Genomic DNA, 27379 nt, shown 5'->3' with positions numbered 1-27379 from the left:
TCCACACCCCCTCTCCCTACTATTGATATTATAGGATAGTTTACACCTGTTAGTGTTAGTTTTCAATTATTTTAGAGTTGGGATTGGAAGGAGGTGTTCAGATTTAGGTGTTCCTTTTAGATAAGTTTAGGTTTAGATGGGATAGATGTTTGATACATTTTGTTCATTGACACAAGTTAGTTGTTTTAAGTTTAAATATACTTTTTAGACTAAAAGGGGAATTGTAGGAGGAAAACAATGCCGCCATTAACCATGTGACTTACTAGAGGCGCATACAGATGAGGTAATAAAAGAGCAGTTTATGACACCGCTAACCACACCCACTTTAGGCATGACTAAAGTCGTATACGGATGGACGTAAAAACGTATACGTACGTAGGTGGTGAACTACATCACTAGCCAGGCCCACTTTTGGGCATGGCTAGGGGGCGTTATGGGGGAAGGTATAAAAGATTGAACAATGGAAGTCTTGGTCTCTTTTTCTGGCTTTTGGCTTCCAGTTTGGCGGCAGAAAACTACTCGGCTCAACTGGGTTACTTGTTTGGTATCTTGTGAGTAATTTCTACAATAAATACTTAGTTTTACTTTCAGTAAGTGTGCTGTTTATCATTACACACTTCTGCTTCTGTTGTGTGGAATACTTTGACAAGAATTGGTATAAGTAGCTCTTTGAATTTCTGGTAGAATCCTGCACTGAGGCCTTCTGGACCTTTTTTTTCTGGTTGGGAGACTTATGAGGACTGCTTCTATTTCCATAGGTGTTATAGGTCTGTTTAAATTGCTTATCTGTTCTTGATTTAATTTTGGAAAGTGGTAGCTATCCAGAAAATTGTCCATTTCCTTTAAATTTTCAAATATTGTGGAGTACAAGTTTTCAAAGCATGACCTGATGATTTTCTAGATTTCCTCAGTATCCGTTTTTATTTCCCCTTTTCATTTCTGATTTTGTTAATTTGCATGTTCACACTCTGCTGTTTGGTAAGTTTGGATAAAGGCTTGTCTATCTTCTTTCTCAAAGAACTAACTCTTTGTTGCTTTGACTGTTTGTATTGTTTTCCTCGTTTCTACTTTATTGATTTCAGCCCTCGGTTTGATTATTTCCTGGCATCTACTCCTCCTGGGTTATTTTGCTTCTTTGCATTCTAGAGCTCTCAGCTGTGCTGTTAATTCTCTGGTGTAACTATTCTTCAGTTTCTTCGTGTGGGCACTTTTTGCTATGAACTTCCCTCGTAGCATGGCTTTCAAAGTGTCCCATAGGTTTGGGTATGTTTTGTTTTCATTCTCATTGAATTCTAGGATGTCTTTAATTTCTTTTTTTATTTCTAGTTTGACCCAGGAATTGTGCTATTGGGCATTATTCAATTTCCGTCAGGCTGTAGGTTTTCTGCAATTTGTGTTGTTAAAATCTAATTTTAACGCATGGTGGTATGATAAGATGCATGAAGTTATTCCAATTTTTTTTGTACCTGTTGAGATTTGATATGTTGCCAAGTGTGTGGTTGATTTTGAGAAGGTTCCATGTGGTGCTGAGAAGAAGGCATATTCTTTTTTATTTGGATGGAATGTTCTATAGATGTCTGTTAATCCCAATTGGGTGATAACTTCTATTAGTCCCTTTGCTTCTATGTTAAGTTTCTGTCTGTTATTCCTGTCTAGTGGTAAGAGTGGGGTGTTCAAGTCTCCCACTATAAGTGTGTGGGGCTTTATATGTTTTAGTAATGTTTCTTTTATGAATGTGGATGCCTTTATATTTGGGGCATAGATGTTCAGAAATGAAACTTCATCTTGGTGAATTTCTCCTGTGATGAGTATGTAATGACCTCCTTCATTTCTTTTGATTGTTTTTATTTTAAAGTCTAATTTGTTAGATATTAGGATTGCCACCCCTGCTTGATTTGTGGGTCCATCTGATTGAAAAATATTTTCCAAATGTTTAGCTCTGAGGTAATGTCTGTCTTTGAGGCTGAGGTGTGTTTCTTGTATGCAGCAGAATGATGGGTTCTGTCTTTGAATCCATTCTGTTAGCCTGTGTCTTTTTATGGTCGAGTTAAGACCATTAATATTGAAGGATATTAATGACCATTGATTGCTCATTCTTCTTTGATTTGGAATGGTTGTTGGTGGTGGAATTATGTGTGGAATTCCACCCCTTTGTTCTTTTGGCTGTTGGTAAGTTGGGATTATCTAATGCCTATGTTTTTCTGTTTGTAGTTAACTACCTTGGGTTGGAGTTTTCCTTCCAGAACTTTCTGTAGGGCTGGGCAAGTAGATATGTATTGTTTGAATGTAGCTTTGTCATGGAATATCTTGTTTTCTCCATCTATAGTGATTGAGTGCTTTGCTGGGTATAGTAGTGAGGGATGGCATCCATGGTCTGTTTGTGTTAGTAGAATATCTATCTAGGACCTTCTGGCTTTCAGAGTTTCCATGGAGAAGTCAGGTGTAATTCTGATAGATTTGCCTTTAAATGTTACTTGACCTTTTTCCTTTGCTGCTCTCAATATTCTTTTATTATTCTGTATATTTGGAGTCTTGATTATCATGTGGCGTGGGGACTTTTTTTGTAGTCCACTCTATTTGGTGTTCTGTAACCTTCTTGTACCTTCATTGGCATGTCTTTCTTTAAGTTCAAAGGTTTTCTTCTGTGATTTTGTTGAATGTATTTTCTGCCCCTTTGAGGTGATTTTCTTCACCTTCTTTTTTACCTATTATTATTAGCTTTCTTCTTTTCATGTTGTCCCACATTTCCTGGATATGTTGTGTTAGGGATTTCTTTGGTTGATGAATCAATTTCTCTTAGTGTATCTTTAACACCTGAGATTCTCTCTTCCATCTCTTGTATTCTGTTGGTTATGCTTGAGTCTGTAGTACCTGACCATTTGCCCAGCTTTTCTATTTCCAGCTTTCCTTCAGATTGTGTTTATTTTATTGTATCTGTTTCAGTTTTCAACCCTTGCACTGTTTGAATTGTTTCTTGCAATTTACTTTTTCTTTTCATCCATTTGTTGCATTTTTTGGATTTCTTGGTTTATTTTTTCTTTCATTTCTTGCATTTTTGGTTTGCATTTTCTTTCATTTCTTACACTTTTTTGGTTTGCTTTTTCTTCCATTTTTTTGAATTTTTTGGTTTGCTTTTTCTTTCTTTTCTTGCATTTTTGGTTTGCTTTTTCTTCCATTTGTTGCATTTTTTGGTTTTCTTTTTCTTCCATTTTTTGGTTTTCTTTTTCTTCCATTTCTTTTAGGGATTTTTCCATATCCTCTTTGAGGGCCTCTATCATTTTCATGCTCATTCTCTTCTGCTTCATTTACATTGGAATGTTGGAGTCTTACTGATGTGTAGTATCTAGAATCTGGTGGTGTCAAATTTATTTTTCTGTTGCTGAGTGTGTTTTTGTATTGTCCCCTTCCCATCCCTTCTTCTAGTGGGTGAAGAAAGAGCCTCTTACTGCCTGGTGGTTAGGGACCAGGGTTCCCTTTCAGTGGATGCAATTAAGTCCAATACTCTGGTTGTTCTCCTCTTTCTGTTCCTAGTCCTGGAGAAGAAGATTTGGCATCTTGTGCATAGGCTCCCACTGGGAGAGGAGACTCAATGGCAGTCTCCAGTCACTGGAGCACGGGCCCAGAAACAGACCCAAATTGCCTGATCCTATGGGTATATTTTCTTAACTTTGAGATCTGACATACAGTAAATTATTGAAATTGTTGGCCATACCAGTTTGATATCTATCAAAATATATTAACATCCATTTTTAAGAAATAAGTAGAAAAGTAATATAATGTACTCTTAATTATTTATCTAATTTTTATACATAAGTGAGGTTTACAGTCTTCCAAAACATTTTCTTGTCTTCTTTGACCATTTGTTTTGACTCCCATAGCAATACAAGTTATTGCTTGTGGTCCTTTTTTGAAAACATGATCCCTTTCAGTATGATGATAGAATACAAACTCTTTAAAATGAATCTGTTTTCTTAAATAGCATTGGTATTCAGTGCTTCAGATCCTTTTGGTTCAAAGTACGAAGTTTTTTCTGACAAATATATTGATCATCTCTCTTGGTGTAGGGTTCAAATCAGATTGCACAATGTAAGAAATATAAAGGAGTTGAATATAATATGCTGTTGCATATGCAATTGGCTTTCATAGAAAAGTAAAGTTCAAGACTAGGAAACTGCAGAAAATGTGAAATACAAATAGAATAATTTTGTTAGTTTGTGAAAATGTGTTCATAAATGTACTACTGAAGATAAAGTTAAACACATAATAGAAAAATAATCAAGGTATATATATTGAAGAACTACAGATACTTTGTTGATTTTTTAATCATTGTTTTTGATAGCAATACATGACACAAGAAAAGATGGGACTTCTGATATTATTCCAAGATAAATTGTCACAGAAAACTCCTTGATTCCATGGTACCCACAAAGTTTCACCAAAATGGTTGTCCAAAATGGGCTAAACAAGGATGATACCAATGAACATGTAAAAGGACAGGGAAAAGTTCATGAGTTCTCAAACCTACAAAAAGAACTATAGGCAAATAAGGAGTACTAAGGTTAGGAGAGGCATTCTTTTTCAGGGAAGAACAAATAGTTAGGCCTGAAAAGATACACTCAAATAGCATTGTATGGACTCAATAGCACATACATGTGCAACTATAATAAATGAAAAATTAGGCTGTGAATTTTAAGGAGAGTTTAGAGGAATATAGAAGGATTTAGAGGGAGGAGATAGAAGGAAGAATGGTGCAATTATATTATATCAAAAATTAGGAGTATTGAGCCAGGCGTTGGTGGTGCACGCCTTTAATCCCAGCACTCGGGAGGCAGAGGCAGGCGGATCTTTGTGAGTTTGAGACCAGCCTGGTCTACAAGATCTAGTTCCAGGAGAGCCTCAAAAACAATACAGAGAAACCCTGTCTCCAAAAACCAAAAAAAAAAAAAAAAAAAAAACAAAGGAGTATTGATGTTAGCTATTTGAAATTCTGGTAGAATTCTCTGCTGCAGCCATATGGTCCTAGGTATTTTTGTTTGTTTGTTTGTTTTGTTTTGTTTGTTTGTTTTTTTTTGGTTGGAAAACTTTTAATGACTGCTTTTATTTCCTTAGGATTTATAGATCTATTTAAATTGTTTATTTAATTTTGGTATGTGGTACCTATCTAGAAAATTGTCCATTGCCCATTCTTTTAATTTTTTCAATTTTGTTGGAAAAATTAAATTGTTTTACATATAACCTTATGGTTCTCTGGATTTGCTCAGTGTCTGTTGTTATGATTTTTTTCTTCTGATTTTTGTTAACTTGAATATTTTTTGACTGACTTTTGTTTAGTTTGAATAAGGGATTTTCTATCTTGTTGATTTTCTCAAAGAACCAACTCTTTGTTTCCTTGATCCTCTTTATTGTTCTCTTTGTTTCTATTTTGTTTTTTAATTCCTATCTTGAATTTGATTATTTCTTGGCAACTACTCCTTTTGGAGTAGTTTCCTTCTTTTTGTTCTAGAGCTTTCATGTGTTCTATTTAATTGGATAGTGTTAGAATTCTCCAACTACTTTACATAGGCATTTAGTGCTATGAACTTTCCTGTTGGTACTATTGTCATGGTTTCCCATGAGTTTGGTATGTTGTACATTCATTTTCATTGAATTATAGGAAGTTTCAATTTCTTTTGTTATTTTTTTCCTTGACTCAGGGGTAATTCAGTTGAGCATTATTCAGTTTCCATTAGTTTGCAGGCTTTCTGGAATTTGCATTGTTTTTGAATTCTAACTCTAAACCATGATGATCTGATAAGGAACAGGGGTTTATTCTGGGGCAGTGATGGGAATTTTCTTCAGTGGAGATCCACAGATGAGGTCATAGTTCTCCAGAGACAGTTGTAATTAATGGACACACCTATGGCTATGGGTCATTGCAATGGTTCACAAAGCAAAGCAAAAATACATAAATGTACACAGGTACTTTTGTGTGTTTTTGTGATTGGGAAAGGAGATAATAAGAGTGGGAGGGAAATGATATTTCAGGGACTGTATTAAACGTGATCAGCTTCTTGCATATATTGTCAAAGAACATATTTATTAAATAAATATGGAGACAAAATTGTTGATAGTTAACCCCATATACAACCTGGAGACAATTTCTTCAGAAAAAGACACCAGAACCTACACATTTTTACATATTAAAGTCGGTGGCCAGACATGAGCAATACTTGCCTATAGTCACGTGATTATGGGAATGCATGATGCATGTGCTTGCATGGTTTTGTTAGAAAATTTATGTTGTAACAACCTTTCTGACTTATTAGAATATATATACATATTATATATGAATATATATGTTCATATTAACCATTAGTTCATGAAATACTGGCATGAAATTCAAGAAGTTATTACTTTCATATCTGTTTAGAAAAGCACTAGACCTCAAGCTATTATAGACATGTACACACATAGTTTATCCAGGAAATGACCCACAATTTTTATATAATTTAAATTATTATAGATACCATACTATCAAGGGCATGTTTAGTTAAATGGCCTTGACAGGTATGTTATTTCATTATATAATATAAAATCATAATCATGCAAATAATTTGTGAACTGAGAAAAGTACATTCAAATATTATTAACAAATTATCCTTTTAGTTAAGGAAAATATACAGGAAAATCTTGAATTCATATGAAGAATTAAGGCTATAAAGCTGACAGAGATGATATCAATATGAGGCAACTAGCATTATGATTTGATTTGTTCAGCATTTTCATGTCTAAGTGGATGCAGTCTTCACAAATATCTTCAATATCTTCTATTACAAAGATAGAATTAAGGTGGGCATATAATGCCATACTTTTAAAGATGGAGAAATTGATAAAAAAAATCAAAGAGGATTTTGTTAATAACAATCTAAGTAAAGTGACATGTACAGTTTTAGAACACAGGTAATGTATAATAACATGATCATTTTTTGCAACATTATTATCATCTAATTTGCAATAAGCAAACATTTTATGCAGAGCTGCTACTCATTCTAAATGGTAAGACTATGAGTGTTACAATTTTGAATATGTTTTTCTAGTGGCTATTTTAATAACCATATATTAATTACCATTATAAATTCCTCAAACAAATTATACAATTCAGTTTCCATGTGGATAAAATGGTGTGTACACAATGAATTCACTAATAACATATCTAAAAATTATTTCAGAACTCACATATGATTTATCAGTTTCTTTATAGCATTCCTAATATCTTTATTTCTCAGTGTATAGATGGCTGGATTGAGGAGAGGTGTAATGACTGAATAAAATACAGCAAGAAACTTGTCCACCCAGGTGATGCTGACTGGCCATAGATAGATGAAAATGACAGGCCCAAAGAACAGCACAACCACTATGATATGGGATGTACAGGTAGAGAGTGCCTTTGATGAGCCATCTTTAGAGTGAAGCTGAACAGTTAATAGAATGTAAGTGTAAGATATCAGCAAGAGAATGAAGCAAGTTGTTGCTAAAACGCCACTGTCAGCATTTATCACGATTCCCAGAGTATCAGTATTCACGCAGGCCAATTTCATCACCAAAGGAATATCACAGAAAAAGCTGTCTATCACTCTAGGTCCACAGAAAGGTAGCTCCAAAATCAGGATCAGTTGACTCATGGCATGCACAAATCCAATGATCCATGATATGAAAATAAGCCAGATGCACTTCTGTGTGTCCATGATGCTGGTGTAGTGGAGTGGCCTGCAGATGGCCACATAGCGGTCATAGGCCATTGTTACAAGAAGTACCATCTCACCCCCTGCAAAGAGATGCACACAGAGGATTTGGCTCATGCAGCCCCCAAAGGAAATGGTTTTACTATATTTCAGGAGATCTATGATCAGTTTTGGGGTAGTAACTGATGAAAGGCAAAAGTCAATAAAGGACAGATTGGCTAACAGAAAGTACATGGGAGAATGGAGACGATGATCAGTGATGACTAATATCATGACAAACAGGTTTCCTACAGCAGTCATCAGGTAGAGGGTGGAAAATGGCAGCAGGAGGAAGATCTGTAGTTCCCTTGAGGTACAAAGTCCCTGAAAAATAAATTCAGATACCACAGACTGGTTTGCTTCTTCCATTTAGTACACTGTGCTCCAATGGGTTGAGAGAGACAGAGCCTAGGAATTCCTGAAATAGAAATAATATCTTAATGTTCTTAGTCAAGTATACAAATCATATCGTAGTATTGAATCCAGTCAAGTTTAAAATATCTTTGTGTGTGTGTGTGTGTGTGTGTGTGTGTGTGTATTTTCCATAATAGGGAATTTTTTCTAAATATAGGAAAATCTTTTCATGTCTTAAATATAATCTATGTATGTAAATAAGTTTATTGTTTACAAATATCAAATATTCCGTTTATATTTTTCAAGCCTTAAATCTGCCTTTTTTTATTCAAAGGTAATTTTCTTCAAGAAATATCTGTGATACTTTTACAGCCTCCATTTGACTGTTATTATACCAAAATGACAACCTGCTGACATATTTTAACCATAATCTTAAAATCTCCAGGCACAAATCTATTTTTGACTATTTCTGAACAGACAGAATTAGACACATTCTATTAAAATATGTGATAAAAATGGTTCATCTAATAAATTGAGAATCCATGAGCTAAAGTCATGTTTCTAGCATTATGTTTTTTCTTCAATATTGGACTAATCCATCAGAGTGTATCTCTGAACAATTATGTATCACTCAGCCTGTGGGATGTCACTTTTTGTCATATACTTACAGAATTTCAACTCTAAAGGGTGAGATTTCACTTTTTCATGAAAGATGATTTCTCTGCCTCTATTCCTTTCTGTTTCATTTCTTCTTTCTTCCTTGACTCTTTCCCCTTATTTCTCATGAGATTTCTGTCTCAGTCTTAACATCACTTCTTTTTCATACTATTTTTAGGTTTGAAATTGGAAGATTAAAATGTCAACAATTAGAGAATGTTTTGTGATTACTTTTTTAAGTACATGAAACATTATACATTAGTAACAATAATAATATCTATTGATTTCATATGTCAATCAGATCTACAAATTAATAAAAGTATGTGTAGTACAAAATGAGGTCTCTCTGATTCCAAATCCCAAATATCACTTCCAGATTATCAAATAAATGATAGGAATCTCAATTTTGACGAGTTGAAGAAAATTGATGACAGTAATACAAGGCAATTTGCTATTTAACTACAAATACAAATAAGTAAAAATGACAAATTTAAATAGTAAAAATGGTCAGGTTCACATAAAATTAATTTCTTTGTGTTCAAAATAGAGCATCCTTAGCCCTTTGGATATCAATGTCATTTTCATACCTTTTTTATATTGGTAAATTCTTAGTGAATCATGATTATTTTAATTTGTATCACTATCAACTGCCTCCAATTTCAAGAAACTTCTTACCTGATTTATTGTCTGCCTCTTAAAAATATAGTATCAGAAAATCAGGTAACAGAGTAAGCTTAGTAGCCTGTGAGTATGATCTGTCTGCAATGTTGAGAGACTTGAAATTTTTAATGTTTCCCTAAGAGATCATTAGATGGGAGCTTATAAAACTGCTTTATGTTTCCAATGTCTAAAGGATTAGTTAGAATGGAAAACAACAGTATTTTTATCAAGCACAGCAATAAAAAATGCAAATGCAAGACTCACTGTAAACTCACAAAGGATTTTTAAAAATATGTTACTAAAAGAACAACAACAACAAATAAACCTTAAGTGAGCAGCAGAGATGAAAAATGAAAGTACAACAAACAATCTGTCATGTACTCACAATACAAGAATCATCTTACACAATCTTGCCTTTCAGGTGATATTTCCTCTAATTTCCCTGGAATCTGAAAATCTTACATTGTTGTTTCTTCTATGAACAATGTTGTTGCGATGTTCCAACTCAGTGTGTCTTATATACACTGACAAAGGTCATGTCTCCGTTGGAAAGTTTCCCATTCTGCACATTAAATTGGTCCATGTAGTTGGAAAGTTTTTTACTTTCATACTCTTTGGGGATCCCTAGCCTTAAACTTCTCTTGAATTGAAATTAGAGCTCAATAATAAAGAAAAATTATTCCTTTAATTTTGTAAAGATTTTAGAATTATGAGTTAACATTTTGTATGTGTTATGACAACTTACAAGTTAAAAGTTGAATCACATGGGAATGTGAGATGCCAAAGCAGTTAAAGTCACTTGTTGCCAAGCCTGATGACATGAGTTAATATTTGGGATCTACAGGGCATGGGACACAATCCACTCACGAAGTTGTCTTCTGATCTATCTCCACCCGTGTGCTGTTTTATATGTGCAAGGACATTTATAGACATTCCTACATTCAAATTATTTGAAAATTAGAGAAAACTTGCCTGTAGTTGTTGTTTGTTTGTTTGTTTTTCGAGACAGGGTTTCTCTCTATTGTTTTGGAGGCACTCCTGGAACTCGCTCTGTAGACCAGGATGGCCTCAAACTCACAGAGATCCGCCTGCCTCTGCCTCCTGAATGCTGGGATTAAAGGCATGTGTCACCAAAGCCTGGCTTCTTGCCTGTAGTTTTAAAGCTCTTGTATCCATTTAGACAATTATCTCCACATCTGGAAATACCAGTGAAGACATTTTTTTCTTTCTTACTCTCTTGATGCTTTATGATCAACTCCTACTGAACCTATGAGTCATGCAAACAATCTTATTTTAGATTGTGCCATTTGTCTTTATTTTCAAATTAATTTCTTTATATATAAGTAGGATGAGCACCATTGTGGGTTGATAGACACACATATAGTAAAATTGCATATTAATACTTTATATATAGTAACTGTATGTGCTAAAATTGTTTAAAATTTACTTTCAACTTTTCATCACGTTATTCTTTTTTTGTTGTTGTTGGAGAATTTGTCCAACATTTAATGAAAGACAACTGACAAAACTTCTGAGGAGACACATCTTCCAACCCGCTCAGGGGCAGGCATTACTCATTTACCAAATCCAGACCATGATGTGTGAGCAGAGTAAAACCACAGACCAGACTTTCTCTTGAATACAGACACAAAATGAAGTTAAACTGTACATAATTGCATCATGGCTATGTAGAAGTAATCCCAGGAATGCCCATTTGGATTTTTGCATGGGAAAAAATGAATATAATGCACCATGTTACAACAAAGACAAATAACTGCCTATAATCATATTAACATATGAGAAAAAGTGACAAAAATCACATATTCAGACTTAACTAAAAATTCTCAGTACATTACTCCTAGATAGAAAGAATATCATTTGGATAAAATCAAGTTTTCCTCTTTGTTAACAACAATTAATCAGAAATTAAAAATGAAAAAATAGCATTTACAATAACATCATAAAGATTAAATGTGTGCAGATAAATCTTATATAGTGTAAGACTTGTGATATTTTTAAAAATTATTTATTTTTGAATTTAGATTTAAATTAGAAAAAAGGTTGCTTCACAAGTCAGTTCCAGGTCCCTCTCTGTTTATTTCTTCTCCTCCCTTGCCCTCCCCAAACCCCCCCAGTGTCCCCTCATTTCCCCAGGGAGGGTGAGGCCCTCCATGGGGGTGTCCATAATTTGTCATTTCATGCAGGGCAGAACCTAGATACTTCCCCAAGATTTCAGGGTGAGAGTGCATCTCACATTGTTGGATGGGAGTCCAAAGTCCGTGTGTATAATCAGGATGAGTACTAACCTACTGCCCAAGGCTCAATAAATTACCTAGGCCTCCTCACTGATACCCACATTCAGGGGGTCTTGATCAGTCCCATGCTGGATTCACAGGCTGATGCCTGGGATTCAAGAGCTAACATTTGTCAGGTCAGCTGTTTCTGGGGGTTAAACCAGCCCAGTCTTAATCCCTTTGGTCATCAGTCCTGCCTCTCTGTCACTGGATTTCTTGAGTTCAGCTCAGTGTTTAGATGTGGGAGTCTGTCACTTTTTCCATCAGCCACTGAATGAAGATTCTGTTTCTCAGACTCTCTGGCCATGGGAGTGTAGGCTGGCACTCCCAAGATCTATGTCTAAAATCCATATATGGGAGAGTACATGCCGTGTTTCTCTTTTTGTGACTGGGTTTTTTCTAATGCCATCCATTTGCCTGCAAATCTCAGGATTCCATTGATTTTTTTTTTCTGCTGAAAGTACTGCATTGTGTAAATGTACCACATTTTCTCTATCCACTCTTTGGTTGAGGGGCATCTAGGTTGCTTCCAAGTTCTGGCTATTACAAATAATGCTGCTGTGAGCATAGTGGAATGGACATCCTTGTTGTATGAGTGTGCATCTTTTGGATATATGCCTAAGCGTGGAGTTGCTGGGTCTTGTGGTAGGTTTATTCCCATTTTTCTGAGGAATCTCCATACTGATTTCCAAAGTCGCTGAACAAGTTGGCACTCCCACCAGCAATGGAGGAGTGTTCCCCTTTTACCACATCCTCTCCAGCATAAATTGTCACTGGTGTTTTTGATTTTAGCCATTCTGACAGGAGTGAGATGGTATCTCAGAGTTGTTTTGATTTGCATTTCCCAGATGGCTAAGGATGTTGAGCACTTTCTCAAGTGCCTGTCAGCTATTTTAGACTCCTCTATTGAAAATTCTCTATTTAGTTCTCCATCCCACTTTTTAATTGGATCCTTTGGTGTTTTGGAGACTTGCTTCTTGAGTTCTTTGCAAATTTTGGCGATCGGCCCTCTGTCAGATGTGGAATTAGTGAATATTTTTTCCCATTCTGTGGGCTGCATTTTTGTCTTGCTGACTGTGTCCTTTGCCTTACAGAAGCTTCTCAGTTTCAGGAGGTCCCATTTATTAATTGTTGACCTCCCTGTCTGTGCTAGTGGTGTTATGTTCAAGAAGCTGTCTCCTGTACCAATTCGTTCAAGGGTATCACCCACTTTCTCCTCTAAGAGGTTCAGTGTGGCTGGATTTATGTTGAGGCCTTTGATCCATTTGGATCGATCCTCATTCTTCTACATGCCAGCCTCCAGTTATCCAGCACCATTTGTTGAAGGTGCAGTTGTGCATTATTCAATTTCCATGAGTTTGTAGGTTTTCTGCAATTTGTGTTGTTGAATTCTAATTTTAACCCATGGTGGTCTGATAAGATGTGTGGAGTTATTCCAATTCTTTTTGTAGCTGCTGAGGTTTGATATGTTGCCAAGTATGTGGTTGATTTTTTAGAAGGTTCCATGTGAGAAGAAGGTATATTCTTTTTCATGTAAGAAGCTGATATATTCTTTTTTATGTGGATGAAATGTTCTATAGATGTCTGTTAATCCCAGTTGGGTCATTACTTCTATTAGACCCTTTGCTTCTTTGTCGTGTTTCAGTCTGGTATTCTTGTGTAGTGGTGAGAGTGGTGTGTTTAAGTCTCCCACTATAAGTGCGTGGGGCTTTATATGTTATTTAAGTTTTAGTAATATTTCCTTTACGAATATGGATGCCTTTGTATTTGGGACATAGATGTTCAGGATAGACACTTTATCTTGGTGAATTTCACCTGTGATGAGTATATAATGACCTACTTCATGTCTTTTGATTGATTTTATTTTAAAGTCTAATTTGTTAGATATTAGGATTGCTACCCCTGCTTGTTTCTTGGGTCCATTTGATTGGAAAATGTTTTCCCAACCTTTAATTCTCAGTTAATATCTGTCTTTGAGGGTGAGGTGTGTTTCTTGTATGCAGCAGAATGGATGGGTTCTGTCTTTGAATCCATTCTGCTAGCCTGTGTCTTTTTATGGGTGAGTTGAGGCCATTAATATTGAGAGATATTAATGACCATTGATTGCTCATTCTTCTTTATTTGGAATGGTTGTTGTTGTTGGAATTATGTGTGGAATTTCACCCCTTTGTTCTTTTGGCTGTTGGTAGAGTGGGATTCTCTAAGGAAGGCCTATGTTTTTCTGGTTGTAGTTAACTTCCTTGGGTTGGAGTTTACCTTCCAAAACTTTCTGTAGGGCTGGGTTAGTGGATACGTATTGCTTGAATCTAGTTTTGTCATGGAATATCTTGTTTTCTCCATCTATAGTGAATGAGATCTTTGCCATATATAGTAGTCTGGGCTGGCATTCATGGTCTCTTTGTGTTGGGAGAATATCTATCCAGGACCTTCTGTCTTTCAGAGTTACCATGGAGAAGTCAGGTTTAATTATGATAGGTTTGCCTATATATGTTACTTGACCTTTTTCCTTAGCTGTTCTTAATATTCTTTCTTTATTCTGTATATTTGGGGTCTTGATTATTATGTGGCATTATTATGTGGCGAGGGGACTTTTTTGTGATCCACTCTATTTGGTGTTCTGTAAGCTTCTTGTGCCTTCATTGGCATGTCTTTCATAAGGTTGGGAAAGTTTTCTTCTATGATTTTGTTGAATATGTTTTCTGCCTCTTTGAGGTGGTTTTCTTCACCTTCTTCTATACTTACTATTCTTAGGTTTGGTCTTTTCATGGTATCCCATATTTCCTGGATGTTTTGTGTTAAGGATTTGTTGGACTTAAGATTTTCTTTGGTTGATTAATTATGTATATACATATATAATTAATATATTTTCAACTCTTCATGTATTTTTCTAGTGAAACATTATATATGAAAAGTAGTTTTATAAAAAATGTAATTATAGACCCCAATTATCCACCTAATCTTTTGTACAATAAATGTTATTTTTCAAAGTATATTTACTACCTACACTCTATTACATTGTTCTTCTGCATAATGCTGCTTATATGTATGTTTTCCAGAGTTTTGGTCACTGGGAACCACTTGGAGTGCTCTACCTTGGGAGTGGGTTAGCTTTACTCAGTTGCCTTTTGTGTGTGTGTGTGTGTGTGTGTGTGTGTGTTTGTGTGTAGGGTTGAGGTCTCATAGGGTTTTCTCCATTCACTTTGGACTCTAATTGTAGTCTTTGTGTAGCTTATTTGTGGGCAATCATTGTGGAAATACTTTAAAGATATACCTTCTGATATTATTAGGAGACACACTCTCACACAAAAGTACCTGAACCTCTTGCTCTGACAATATTTCTAGACCCTATTTTGTAATCTTCCCAAGCCATAGTAGTGGGAGTGCTTTGATTAGGTATTCATTTGGACTGGGCTCTTGATTTTTATGTGAGTTGGTCGGCACTACCCATGTAATATGACTGATGAGGAACAGAAAGTGCCCCTACTCTATTTTACATAAGGAATGTGAAATTTGTGAGAGTCAAAGCAGGGATGCTTCTGCCAACCCTAACAACACAAAGGGAATGAACCAAGGAAATTTTGAAGGAATACTTGTTATACATGATTTACTAATAGAAATCAACAAGAGAGTTTCTATCAAGACCGTTACCCACAGAGAAGCCACCACAGCGTTTTATATAATGTACTTCTTTGGGGACACCTGCCAAGAAACTATTAAACCTCAGTCCGAGGTAATCCCTAAGTTAACTGCTTTGGTCAGAGTTATTATTTTCATAATAACTAATTAATCTTCTTTGGTCTTGTCTTCTAAAACTTTTCTTGATACTGTGAATACCTTGGTTTGTAGAGTGATTATCATAGCATGCATGAAGTCCTAAGTTTAATTACCAGCACTGAAGGAACTAGACTGGATGTGTAGATATGGCCAGTATCCTAGCTCTTGAGAAGTAGAGGCAGAAGGATAAGAATGTTATGCCTATCCTACTTGCTATGTTTGAGGCCATCATGGGCTACATAAATTCCTGAACAAAACAAAAGAAAACAACCATGAAACCACACCAAACCAAATCATAAAACAGCAACAGCAATTTATCCTGTCCTCAATTCATTGAATATGTCCACAGTTCCCTGTAAAACATGAATTCCCTTTACAGTGTCTTTTTATATAAATACTGCTGTTCTTTGTGAAATCCCTTTTTACTCACATTAATATATAATGTTACTTTATGGTAATGTAGCATTTAAAGAATAAACTCAACTAATAGGTGTTGTTTCCCATGATACCCTATGCTGAAGGGTTCATGCTAAAAACCAGAGAAACTTAGAGCACAACCCTATTCAGCTCAATTGACACAGACAGGCGGCACATGTTAGAAGGTATGCCCTGGACCTTTTTCTATCAAGACTGCTTTTCATTAATACATTAATTCTTTAGTATTATTGGCCACATTTCAACATGGTACTTGAAGTTCTAGCCGTTGCCATACAACAACAAAAAGGGATCAAGGGGATACAAATTGGGAAGGAAGAAGTCAAACTTTCACTGTTTGCTGATGATATGATAATTTACATCAATGACCCAAAGACCTCTACCAGAGAACTCCTCCAGCTGATTAACACCTTCAGCAAAGTGGCAGGCTACAAGATCAACTCAAGAAAATCAGTAGCCCTACTATATACAGATGATAAAAGAGCTGAGAAATAAATCAGAGAAATATCACCTTTTACAATTGCCACAAACAACATAAAATATCTTGGGGCAATGCTAACCAAACAAGTGAAAGACCTGTATCGCAAGAACTTTGAATCTTTAAAGAAAGAAATTAAAGAAGCCCTCAGAAAATGGAAAGATCTCCCATGCACTTGGATAGGAAGGATCAATGTAGAAAAAATGTCAATCCTGCCAAAAAGCAATCTACAGATTCAATGCAATCCCCATTAAAATCCCAGCACAATTCTTCACAGATCTTGAAAGAACAATAATCAATTTTGTATGGAAAAACAAAAGACCCAGGATAGCCAAAACAACCCTGTTCAACAAGGCAACGTCCAGAGGCATCAGCATCCCTGACCTTAAGCTCTATTATAGAGCTATAGTCCTGAAAAAAGCTTGGTATTGGCACAAAAATAGACAGGTAGACCAATGGAATCGAATTGAAAACCCTGATATTAACCCACACATCTATGAACATCTGATCTTTGACAAAGAAGCTAAAAATATACAATGGAATAAGGAAAGAATCTTCAACAAATGGTGGTGGCATAACTGGAGGCTGGCATGTAGAAGAATGCGGATCGATCCATGTTTATTGCCATGCACAAAACTTAAGTCCAAGTGTATCAAAGACCTCAACATAAATCCTGCCACACTGAACCTCTTAGAAGAGAAAGTGGGTGGTACCCTTGAACGAATTGGTACAGGACACAGCTTCCTGAACATAACACCACTAGCACAGACAGTGAGATCCACAATTAATAAATGGGACCTCCTGAAATTGAGAAGCTTCTGTAAGGCAAAGGACACAGTCAGCAAGACAAAAAGGCAGCCCACAGAATGGGAAAAATATTTACTAATCCCACATTTGACAGAGGGTTGATCTCCAAAATTTGTAAAGAACTCAAGAAGCAAGTCTCCAAGACACCAAAGAATCCAATTAAAAAGTGGAATACAGAAGGCATCTGGGCCTGGGCTTTTTTTGTTTGCGAGACTTTTGATGACTGCTTCTATTTCATTAGGGGTTATAGGTCTGTTTAGATTGTTTATCCGCTCTTGATTTAGTTTTGGCAAGTGATATCTATCCAGGAAATTGTACATTTCCTTTAAGAGGGATGCTCTCTCAGCCTGGACTCTTAGAGGAGTGCCTGGACCCTACCCTGAGTGAAATGACAGACTCTAGATATTCCCTATGTGGAAGGAATTGGCAATAGGGTGGGAGGCTTGGGGGGGGAAGGGGAGTGTGAGAGGAGGGGAGGGAGAGGAAACTGGGATTGACATGTAAAACAAGCTATTTCAAATTAAAATAAAAAATGATAAAATAAAAAAGTGGGCTACAGAACTAAATAGAGAATTCTCAATAGAGGAGCCTAAAATGGCTGAGAGACACTTAAGAAAGTGCTCAACATCCCTAGCCATCTGGGTAATGCAAAGCAAAACAACTCTGAGATACCATTTTACTGCTGTTAGAATGGCTAAAATCAAAAACACTAATGACAGTTTATGCTGGAGAGGATGAGCACTCCTCCACTGCTGGTGGGAGTGCCAACTCATACAATACTTTGGAAATCAGTATGGAGATTCCTTAGGAAAATGGGAATTAGTCTACCACAAGACCCAGCAATTCCATTCCTAGGCATGTAGTCAAAAGATGGACATTCATACAACAAGGATGTCTGTTCCACTATGTTCATAGCAGCATTATTTGTAATAGCCAGAACCTGGAAGCAACCTAGATATCCCTCATCTGAAGAGTGGATAGAGAAAATGTGGTACATTTTGGAGTACACAATGGAGTATTATTCAGCAGAAAATAAAACAATGGAATTTTGAAAATTGTAGGCAAATGGATGGCACTCGAAGAAACCTTCCTGAGTGAGGTAACCCAGTCACCAAAAGATAAACATGGTATGTACTCACTCATATATGGATTTTAGACATGAATCAGGGGAGTGCCATCCTGAAATCCCACTGACAGAGAGTCTGGGGAACAGAACCTTCATCCAGTGACTGATGGAAGCAGAGTCAGACACCCACAGCTAAATGCTGAGCTGAATTCAAGGAACTCAGTGACAGAGAGGTAGGACTGATGATCAAACAGTTCAAGACTGGGCTGGTTTAACCCACAGCAACAGCTGACCTGAAAAAAGGGAGCTCTTGGGACCCCAGATTGATGGCTGGGAGGCCAGCATGGGACTGCTCCAGACCCCCTGACTGTAGATGTCAGTGGGGAGGCCTAGGCAATCTTTCGGGGCCTTGGGTAGTAGATCAGTATTTACCCCTGGTATATAAATGGATTTTTGTTGCCTATCCCAAAATGAGGGATGCTCTCTCAGGCTGAACTCTTGGGGCAGGGCCTAGGCCCTGCCCTCAATGAAATAACAGACTCTGGATATCCCCCATGGAGGTCCTCACCCTCCCTAAGGACTGGAGTGGGGATTGGGTGGGAGGCTGGAGGGCTTGGTGTGGGGGCAGGGTTGGAGGGGAGTGAGAAGGAGCTGGGATTGACATGTGAAGCAAGCTTGTTTCTAATTTAATTTAAAAAAGGAATAAATTGTCAATGTAATTATGCCTAACAATATTGTGCTGTACTTGTAGAGCTTTGCCTAGCCCAATAGTCACCAGAGAGAATTCATGTAGCAGTTGGTGGAAACCAATACAGAGACCCACGCTAGAACATTGGGGTGAGTTTGGTAAATCCTGCTGAAGAGAGCTACACAGATTGTAGGAGCCTAAGGGGTCAAGGACATCACAGGAAAATCCACAGAAGCAATTAACCTGAAGTTACATGATCTCACATAGACTGAATTGATAATTAGGGAACCTGAATGGGACTGACCTAGGCCCTCTGCATACATGTGACAGTTGTCTATTTTGGTTTTCTTTTGAGACTCCAATCAGATGGAGAAGAGGCTGCTTCTTATTAAGAGAAGCTTTTTCTTTGCTAGCCGCTTTGATTTATCACCCGCCAGTTACCTGGGCTCTGCCGCATTGTAGTCCCCAAATAACACACAAGACGCTGTATTAATTATGAAGCTGTTGGCCTTGCTTGTTTCTTACTGGCTAGCTCTGCTTTAAGTAATTACCCCATAATTGTTAATCTAAGTATGTCTCTTACCGGAGAATAGTTCCAGGCTTCCTACCCCACGGCGGTTACATGTCGACACCTGTGTTTCTCCTTCCCAGAGTCCTCTTGGACTCCTAGTCACTCCTATCTAGATTCCTATTGGCTCAACAGTACTTTATTGACAAATAACAGGCAAATAACAGGACTTCCCCAACATCTCCTCTTTTCTGTTTAAACAAAAGAAGGGTCTTAACTTTAACATAGTCAAATTATATACAACAGAACAGCTATCATGTAAGAACACAGTTACAACATTTTGTCTATGAACATTTAACAAGATTTAAAGAAAATATCATCTATCTCATTCTTGTGAGTCCAAAGTCCTATATGTAGCTTATCTTTTATCATAACTAAGGAAAACTATAATTATAACTATCTGTCTTCAACTCCATCAAAGACCACAGAAGGATAATATACAATCACTAGGATTGACAGAGATATCTTACTGTCTGGACAGTCACCGAAGTTCCTCTGTAATGTTGGGGCATCCATCTTCAGCCATTAGGCCACAATGTGTCTGGAACACTTCTCAGCAAAGCAGGAAATTTTGAAATGTCCATCTGCATTGGCAGTCTGTCAGTAATTTTTCTGTGTCCTGCAGAAAGTCCCGTAGACTCTTCCATGAAGCAGGAACCCTATAAGACTGAGTTCAGCAGTCACTTTCCTGTGGGTCCTGCATGTCCAGATTATACAACAACAGTCAAGCAGTACAGGCAAGAACAGTTTCTTGTCAAATGGCTAATCTTGGCATGTTGAAAGCAAACTCCATAACAAGTCTCTTCGATGCCCATCTTCCTCTCAGATGTAATTGGTGCTGCCAGGAGCAGACATTTCTCATTGTCAATAAAAACCCTAAACCATTTTAAATGCCATTTTCTGAAAGTCTTTGAGAGATTTGAAGACTGTTCATCTATCTCAAATATATTTTTGTATATCTAGAAAATCTAACTTACCTAACTATAAATTCTCACTATTATAAGTAACTATCTATAATCTGTATTCAATTATGCATTACATTTTAAAAGATCAGTATAAGCACAATACTTAATCAAGAGGAGAAATATAAGCATCACAAAATTGACCTTGAATTTGTATCAATAAATGAAAAACAATACCCATACCATAATTCCCCTTTATACCATTAAAAGGAGATTGGTTGTGATCATTAACCAATTATAAACAATCCCATTTCAATGAAAACAAAGATTTATAAACAAGATGGGAATTGGGACGTCGCTCATTCCAAACTGCTTCCTGCTGGAAGGGGGCGCTCTTCATACCATGGGGATCATGACAAAACTCAGAAACCTGTATAAGTCCGTATTTTCGGGGTCTGTAAAGCTGCATCATCTTAGCTGTCTCAGTAGTTGGAACACCTGGTCCACTGCTTCTGGGGGTCTTGGTTCGTCAAACCACAGAAGCCTGGAAGGAATCCTCAGCTTTTCATTTTCTGTAGAAACATAAGCAAAATCTCCTTTTCCAAATAACATATCCTTATACTTAAATTTTGAAGTCAAGGCATTTTCAAAAGATAGAAGTTGAATTAATTCAGCAGCATTTATAATCAAGTGTACTTTAGCGTTTGTTCCTTCCTTAGCAATGAAAAAACTGGAAAACACAATAGCGTACAGTATCCAGACTCTCTGTGTATTTTCCATCTTTACGTGGCTTATTTATTTATCTATTATTACTTTATTTATTTTACTTTTATTTATTTTTCTCTGGGACAGGGTTTCTCTTTGGAAATCTGCCTGCCTCTGCCTCTGGAGTAAATCTTACCGGCATGCGCCACCACAACGCCGGCTTTTCTATTTATTTATCACTTTGCCGTTTCATTCTCTCTTAATCTCACGTATATTTTTAAACACACGGTAAACCTTTAGAGGCTTTCCTTTATCCATGTCTGACTTTACTGTAAATCTTTATGTTTTTCTGGCCACGTGTCTTATCAGTAAACCCGAGGGTGTTTTAAACTGCTGTTTCCAAGATGGCGGGCATAAGCGTGATTCCAGCTTACCGCCTCAGTCCATGCTGACATCCAGCAAATGCTGCCACTTCCAGCTGTACGTACACACCTTTCAATCATTTGCAGAGTCTCTTAAAACATCCTTGCTGTTTTTTTTTTTTTTTTTATGGCGAGTCAGGAAGACTCCGGTAAGCGAGTCTTCTGTTTCTAAAATTCCTTTAAAGCTTTTGTTATTTTGCGTGGAAATTCAATCCCACTCCTGACACCATTCTGTTAAGAGAAGCTTTTTCTTTGCTTGCCGCTTTGGTTTATCACCCGCCAGTCACCTGGGCTCTGCAGCAGTGTAGTCCCCAAATAACACACAAGATGCTGTATTAATTATGAAGCTGTTGCCTTGCTTGTCTCTTACTGGCTAGCTCTGCTTTAAGTAATTACCCCATAATTGTTAATCTAAGTATGTCTCTTACCGGAGAATAGTTCCGTGCTTCCTACCCCACCACGGTTATATGTCGACTCCTGTGTTTCTCCTTCCCAGAGTCCTCCTGGACTCCTAGTCCCTCCTATCTAGATTCCTATTGGCTCAACAGTACTTTATTGACAAATAACAGGCAAATAACAGGACTTCTGCAACAGCTTCTGACACTTTTGCTGGTTTTTTGGACAGTGTTCCTCATATTGGGTTGCCTAGCCCAGCCTTAATTGAAGGCAAGGTCCTAAGGCTATTTAGGTTGAAAACAATAATTTAATTGTAATGAGACAGCCGCAATACAGACATTGCTTTAAAAATTATAATCTTTATTTTTTGGGAAGAAATGACAATGAGCAAGAAGTACCAAAACTCTACACCTACTTTGAAATATTATTGCTTTGAAGACTCTTTGAATTCCTCTCAACTCAGTTCCTTTTCTTATGAAAGGTACCAAAGGCAACGATGAACTTAACTGAAAATAATTTATAAAGGTGAGCTGAGGTAGAAGCATAAAGACAAAAAGTAGATTATGAAGAACAAGAACACAGAACAAAGTGAGGGTAGTAAGACACAATGCTAGAACTCCAGAGAATGGTCCTCTTCCCAACTGGGCAGGCACAGATTCCACTCTCAGTGTCTTTGGGGAATGAAAGACACAGGGTGTTTAATTCCTTTTCCAGTTTCTCACTCAACATTATGGCTAAGGCAATGCAGGTTCAAATGGTTCTTACCATGTATGTGCAGGAATATAATTAATATGACTGGGAATAGCATTAAATATCTATTTAATTTTTAGACTTCTATAGAAACTAAAGTTTCCATGAGCATTGTTTTTGTCAAGAGCCAATGGTTAGCACATCCAAAGTAGAACAATTGGCAAATTGACTGTTCTATTTTATAAGCAGTAACTATGATAGTATTTTCTTAATTTTGAGATTTAATTTTCATTGAATTTTTGACTTATTGAAGTCATTGATAATACCTGATTGATATAAATAAAAACTTAATAAAGTAGAAGAAATGCTAATACATATTTAACTACAATTCAAAACATCTACTATGATGTACTCCTAAATATTCATTTATATTATGCAATTAAGTGGTTTTTCACAGTCTTCCAAAATAATTTATTAATCAGATAGATTCATTTTGGTTTTCTTTGATAGGTTGCTTTGACTTTTGCCTGCCTACCTTCTTGAATTTGGAAACAGGTATTTCATAACACAAGAAAAAATTTATGACCCATAAGAGGTCAATTTTATTTCCATCCAATATTTATCTAGCAGTTTTGGCTACCCAATATGGAACACTTAAAGTATGGCCATATTGGTGATATATAGTATGCTCAGATAAAATATAAGTCTGCCAATTCTACTATAATTTTCTTAGTTACTCTTCTATGGCCATGAAAAAACACCAATGATCAAGGCAAAGTATAAAACAAAGCAATTATTTTGGGGGCTTACACTTACAGGGGATGAGAGTCCATTGTTATTATGACAGGGAGCATGGCAGTAGATAGGCAGGAATGCACTGGAGCAGTACCTGAGAGCTCACATCTCCTCCATAAATATGAAACAGTGGCAGAAAGTGACAGGGGGAGAGCTAACTAGGAATGACATGGACTTTAGAATGCTCGAAACTTCCCTGTTGACACAGTTCCTCCAACTAGGCCACACCTCCCCATTTGGTTTTGAATAGTTCTACTAACTACTAAACAAACATTGAAATATTTGAGACTACTGCAGACATTTTCATTCAAACCACAATATTCCAATATCTTTTCCTAGGTGTGATAGGCTCTGACAATACGATAATGCAAGAAACTTAGTCCAGCTTTATTCCCCCACAGTCTTTCACAGTCTTAACAGATTTTAAAAGTCTGAAGTCTTCCCTAAAATCCCTCCCAAAACCTACTAATTTTAACCACCTACAAAATCAACTAATGGAAGTTGGTTTCTCCTTTTCCTGTGTGGGTTTTGGGGATTGAACTCATATCCTCTGTCTTGGCTTCAAGCTCCTTTACTTGAGGAAGAATAGCACAACCCCGCTTAGTGCTTCTTCTAGAAAAAAAGATGACTTAGAAAAAATTGCATTCAATTTCTAAAATTTAATTAAAAATTTTTATTAGAAATCACACAAAAAGTAAGTGCTTATTTTGCAATTTAACTATATAGTTTAGCAAGAAATCCTCTGGATGTTCTGTTGTTATGGTATGTCTGTGGGCAGGGGAGAACAAATGATGTATAGAATTAAAATTAATTATAAAATAATGGTGATTTGATCCATGCAAAGGGGGCAGACAGAATGTAAGAGTTCTGAAAAAGTGAGAAGAGCTATGAAATGTCATTTTGTTGTCATGACACCAATGCAGTCATGATTTCAAGGCTACATACTATGGGACCCATACAGATAAGTCAGTAGTCATTTGTAGTTCAAGGAGTAGGCTACATATTCCTAGACCTCCTTGCTGAACTGTGAGCTCCTGATGATCTTAGGGTAAGGCCAGACATTTTTTCTGGGTGTCACTCACTTATGAACTCACCATTCTCTAAGCATAGTTGCAAACCAACAAGCATGTAGATGAATGTAGTTAAACTCACTTGGTCAATAAATAAAACAAAATTACATAAATGTAAAGAGGGAATTCTGTGTGCAGGGGCGACAACATGAGTAGAAGGGAGCTAAGAGTTCAAGTACAGCAATCAGATGCCATCAGCTTTTGCAGATAGCTGTCGAAGAACATATTAACAAAAGAAATATGGTGACTTAAAATTGTTGAGAGTTACATCTACCTTAAGTCTATTGACACACTGGAGTAAAAATTTTCTGAATAAGATATCAAAACATCCACCATACGTATATCCAAAAACACACATGACCAGACACGAGCCATGATTACCTGTAATCATCTGATTTCTGGAAAACACAATGGAAGTATTCTCATATTTTGTTACATAATTTGTAACAGCTTATTTAATTTATTTGAATATGTGTATACATTGATTATAACCATTACTTTATAAATATTAGGATATGACATTAAAGAACTTATGACTTTTACATTTGACTATAAACTAGTTTCAAATATTATAAACATGTGTAGATATGGTTTGATACCATAAATGAAGTATATTATCAAATGATAGATAAAATGAATATATGTATGTATGTATACATATACATATTATTTTCAAGAGCATATATCTACCTAACTAGCCTTGGCAATTAATTTTTCATCATAAAAAAGTAAAATAATGACCATATTAATAAATTAATAGAAGTACATTCAAATGCTATAAACACTTCATTCTTTCAGTTGAGGAATAAAATAAAGGTACATTCTTAATTTATATGAATAGTTAAGACTTAACTGACAGAGATTATGTAAAGATGATGCAAATAACATTATGTAAATCGTTTTTATTATTGTTTATTATTATTATTTTAATTTTAAATAGCTTGCTTCACATATCATTCCCAGTTCCCTCTCCTTCCCCTCTTCCCGCACGCCCCCACCATCCCCCCTAGCCTCCCATTCTATTGCCACTTCCTTCCACATAGGGGCTATCTAGAGTCTGTCATTTCACCCACGGCAGGGTCCAGGCACTGCCCTAAGAGTCCAGGCTGAGAGAGCATCCCTCTTTGTGTTATGGACACACAAAGTCCATTTGTATGCTAGGGATAAACACGGATTGTTTTGATTTCTAGGAAGATGCAGATTTTGTGAGTTTCTTCAATATCTTCTGTAATTAAATTAGAAATGGAACTGGCTCATAATGCTACATGTCTTTCAAATTATAATATTTACTGTTCAAATAATTTACTGTTCATAATAATCTGATGATTAATAATATTCTAGTCCTTGCATAGTGTTGGGAACACTGGTAATATTCAGTAAGTTTTTGTGATTATCATGTAAGCATCATTTTTATTATCTACTAATCTTCAGACACAGAAAGGTTTATTATGCTGAAGTATTACTTTCTAAATGGTAAAACTATAAGTGTTAAACTTTTGAATGTATGTTCATAATAGTTAATTTCATGTCATATATTAATATTAACAATTAACTTGAACTGTGTCTAAATTTTTGTGTAATCTGTGATTTCATATTATATATGAACCATAAAATTATCCCTAATTTCACATGTGGTTTATCAGCTTATTTATGGCATTTTTAATATCTTTATTTCTCAGTGTATAGATGGCTGGATTGAGGAGAGGTGTGATGACTGTGTAAAACACAGCGAGAAACTTATCCACCCAAGTTATGTTTACTGGCCACAGATAGATAAAAATGATGGGTCCAAAGAACAGCACAACCACTATGATATGGGATGTACAGGTAGAGAGTGCCTTTGATGAGCCATCTTTAGAGTGAAGCTGAACAGTTAATAGAATGTAAGTGTAAGATATCAGCAAGAGAATGAAACAAGTTGTTGCTAAAACACCACTGTCAGCATTTATCATGATTCCCAGAGTATCAGTATTCACGCAGGCCAATTTCATTACCAAAGGAATATCACAGAAAAAGCTGTCTATCACTCTAGGTCCACAGAAAGGTAGCTCCAAAATCAGGATCAGTTGACTTATGGCATGCACAAATCCAATGATCCATGATATGAAAATAAGCCAGATGCACTTCTGTGTGTCCATGATGCTGGTGTAGTGGAGTGGCCTGCAGATGGCCACATAGCGGTCATAGGCCATTGTTACAAGAAGTACCATTTCACACCCTCCAAAGAAATGCACACAGAGGATCTGGCTCATGCAGCCCCCAAAGGAAATTGTTTTGTTACTTTTCAGGAGGTCTGTGGTCAGTTTGGGTGTATTTACTGAAGAAAGGCAGAAGTCAACAAATGAGAGATTAGCTAAAAGAAAATACATGGGAGAATGGAGATGATGATCAATGATGATTAATATCACAACAAAGAGGTTTCCTACCACAGTCATCAAGTAGAGGGTGGAAAATGGCAACAGGAGGAAGAGCTGCAGTTCCTTTGAGGTACAAAGTCCCTGAAAAATAAACTCAGACACCACAGTCTTGTTAACATCTTCCATTTAATAAACTTTACTAATGCCTTATACAAAAGGAACTGTACCAAGAACTCTTGGAATAGCAAAGACAGCTTTTTAAAAATGTCATGTAAGCAGATACATAACAAATTGAAATTTTGACTAACTCATCCAATCCAAATTTAAATATGTCTTTCATGTGCTTATATATTGTGTCTTAGCAGGGAAAGTTCCTTAATGTAGAATGATGGGTCTGCAGCAGTACACATCTGGAAGACAACATGTATAATATCAAAATGAGCATATTCTTTTAAAATATTAAATATTCTCCTGAAATTTTTAGGCCTTAAATCTACTTTT

The 27379-nt window shown here is 36.3% G+C and overlaps 2 protein-coding genes across 2 annotated transcripts; both read right to left on the bottom strand.

Moving 5' to 3' along the window:
• Positions 1-7211: 7211 nt before the first annotated feature.
• Positions 7212-8129, bottom strand: LOC101833807 (olfactory receptor 4K3-like). Its single transcript, XM_005064798.2, has one exon. The coding sequence runs from the start codon at positions 8127-8129 to the stop codon at positions 7212-7214; it is 918 nt and encodes a 305-aa protein (XP_005064855.2).
• Positions 8130-26146: 18017 nt separating this feature from the next.
• Positions 26147-27076, bottom strand: LOC101834063 (olfactory receptor 4K3-like). Its single transcript, XM_005064799.4, has one exon. The coding sequence runs from the start codon at positions 27062-27064 to the stop codon at positions 26147-26149; it is 918 nt and encodes a 305-aa protein (XP_005064856.2). The 5' UTR covers positions 27065-27076.
• Between the last annotated feature and the right edge of the window lie 303 nt (positions 27077-27379).

Source organism: Mesocricetus auratus, unplaced genomic scaffold, assembly GCF_017639785.1.
Source record: "Mesocricetus auratus isolate SY011 unplaced genomic scaffold, BCM_Maur_2.0 Super-Scaffold_100004, whole genome shotgun sequence".
NCBI lineage: Eukaryota > Metazoa > Chordata > Mammalia > Rodentia > Cricetidae > Mesocricetus > Mesocricetus auratus.
This window is presented reverse-complemented; position numbering and strand designations above follow the sequence as displayed.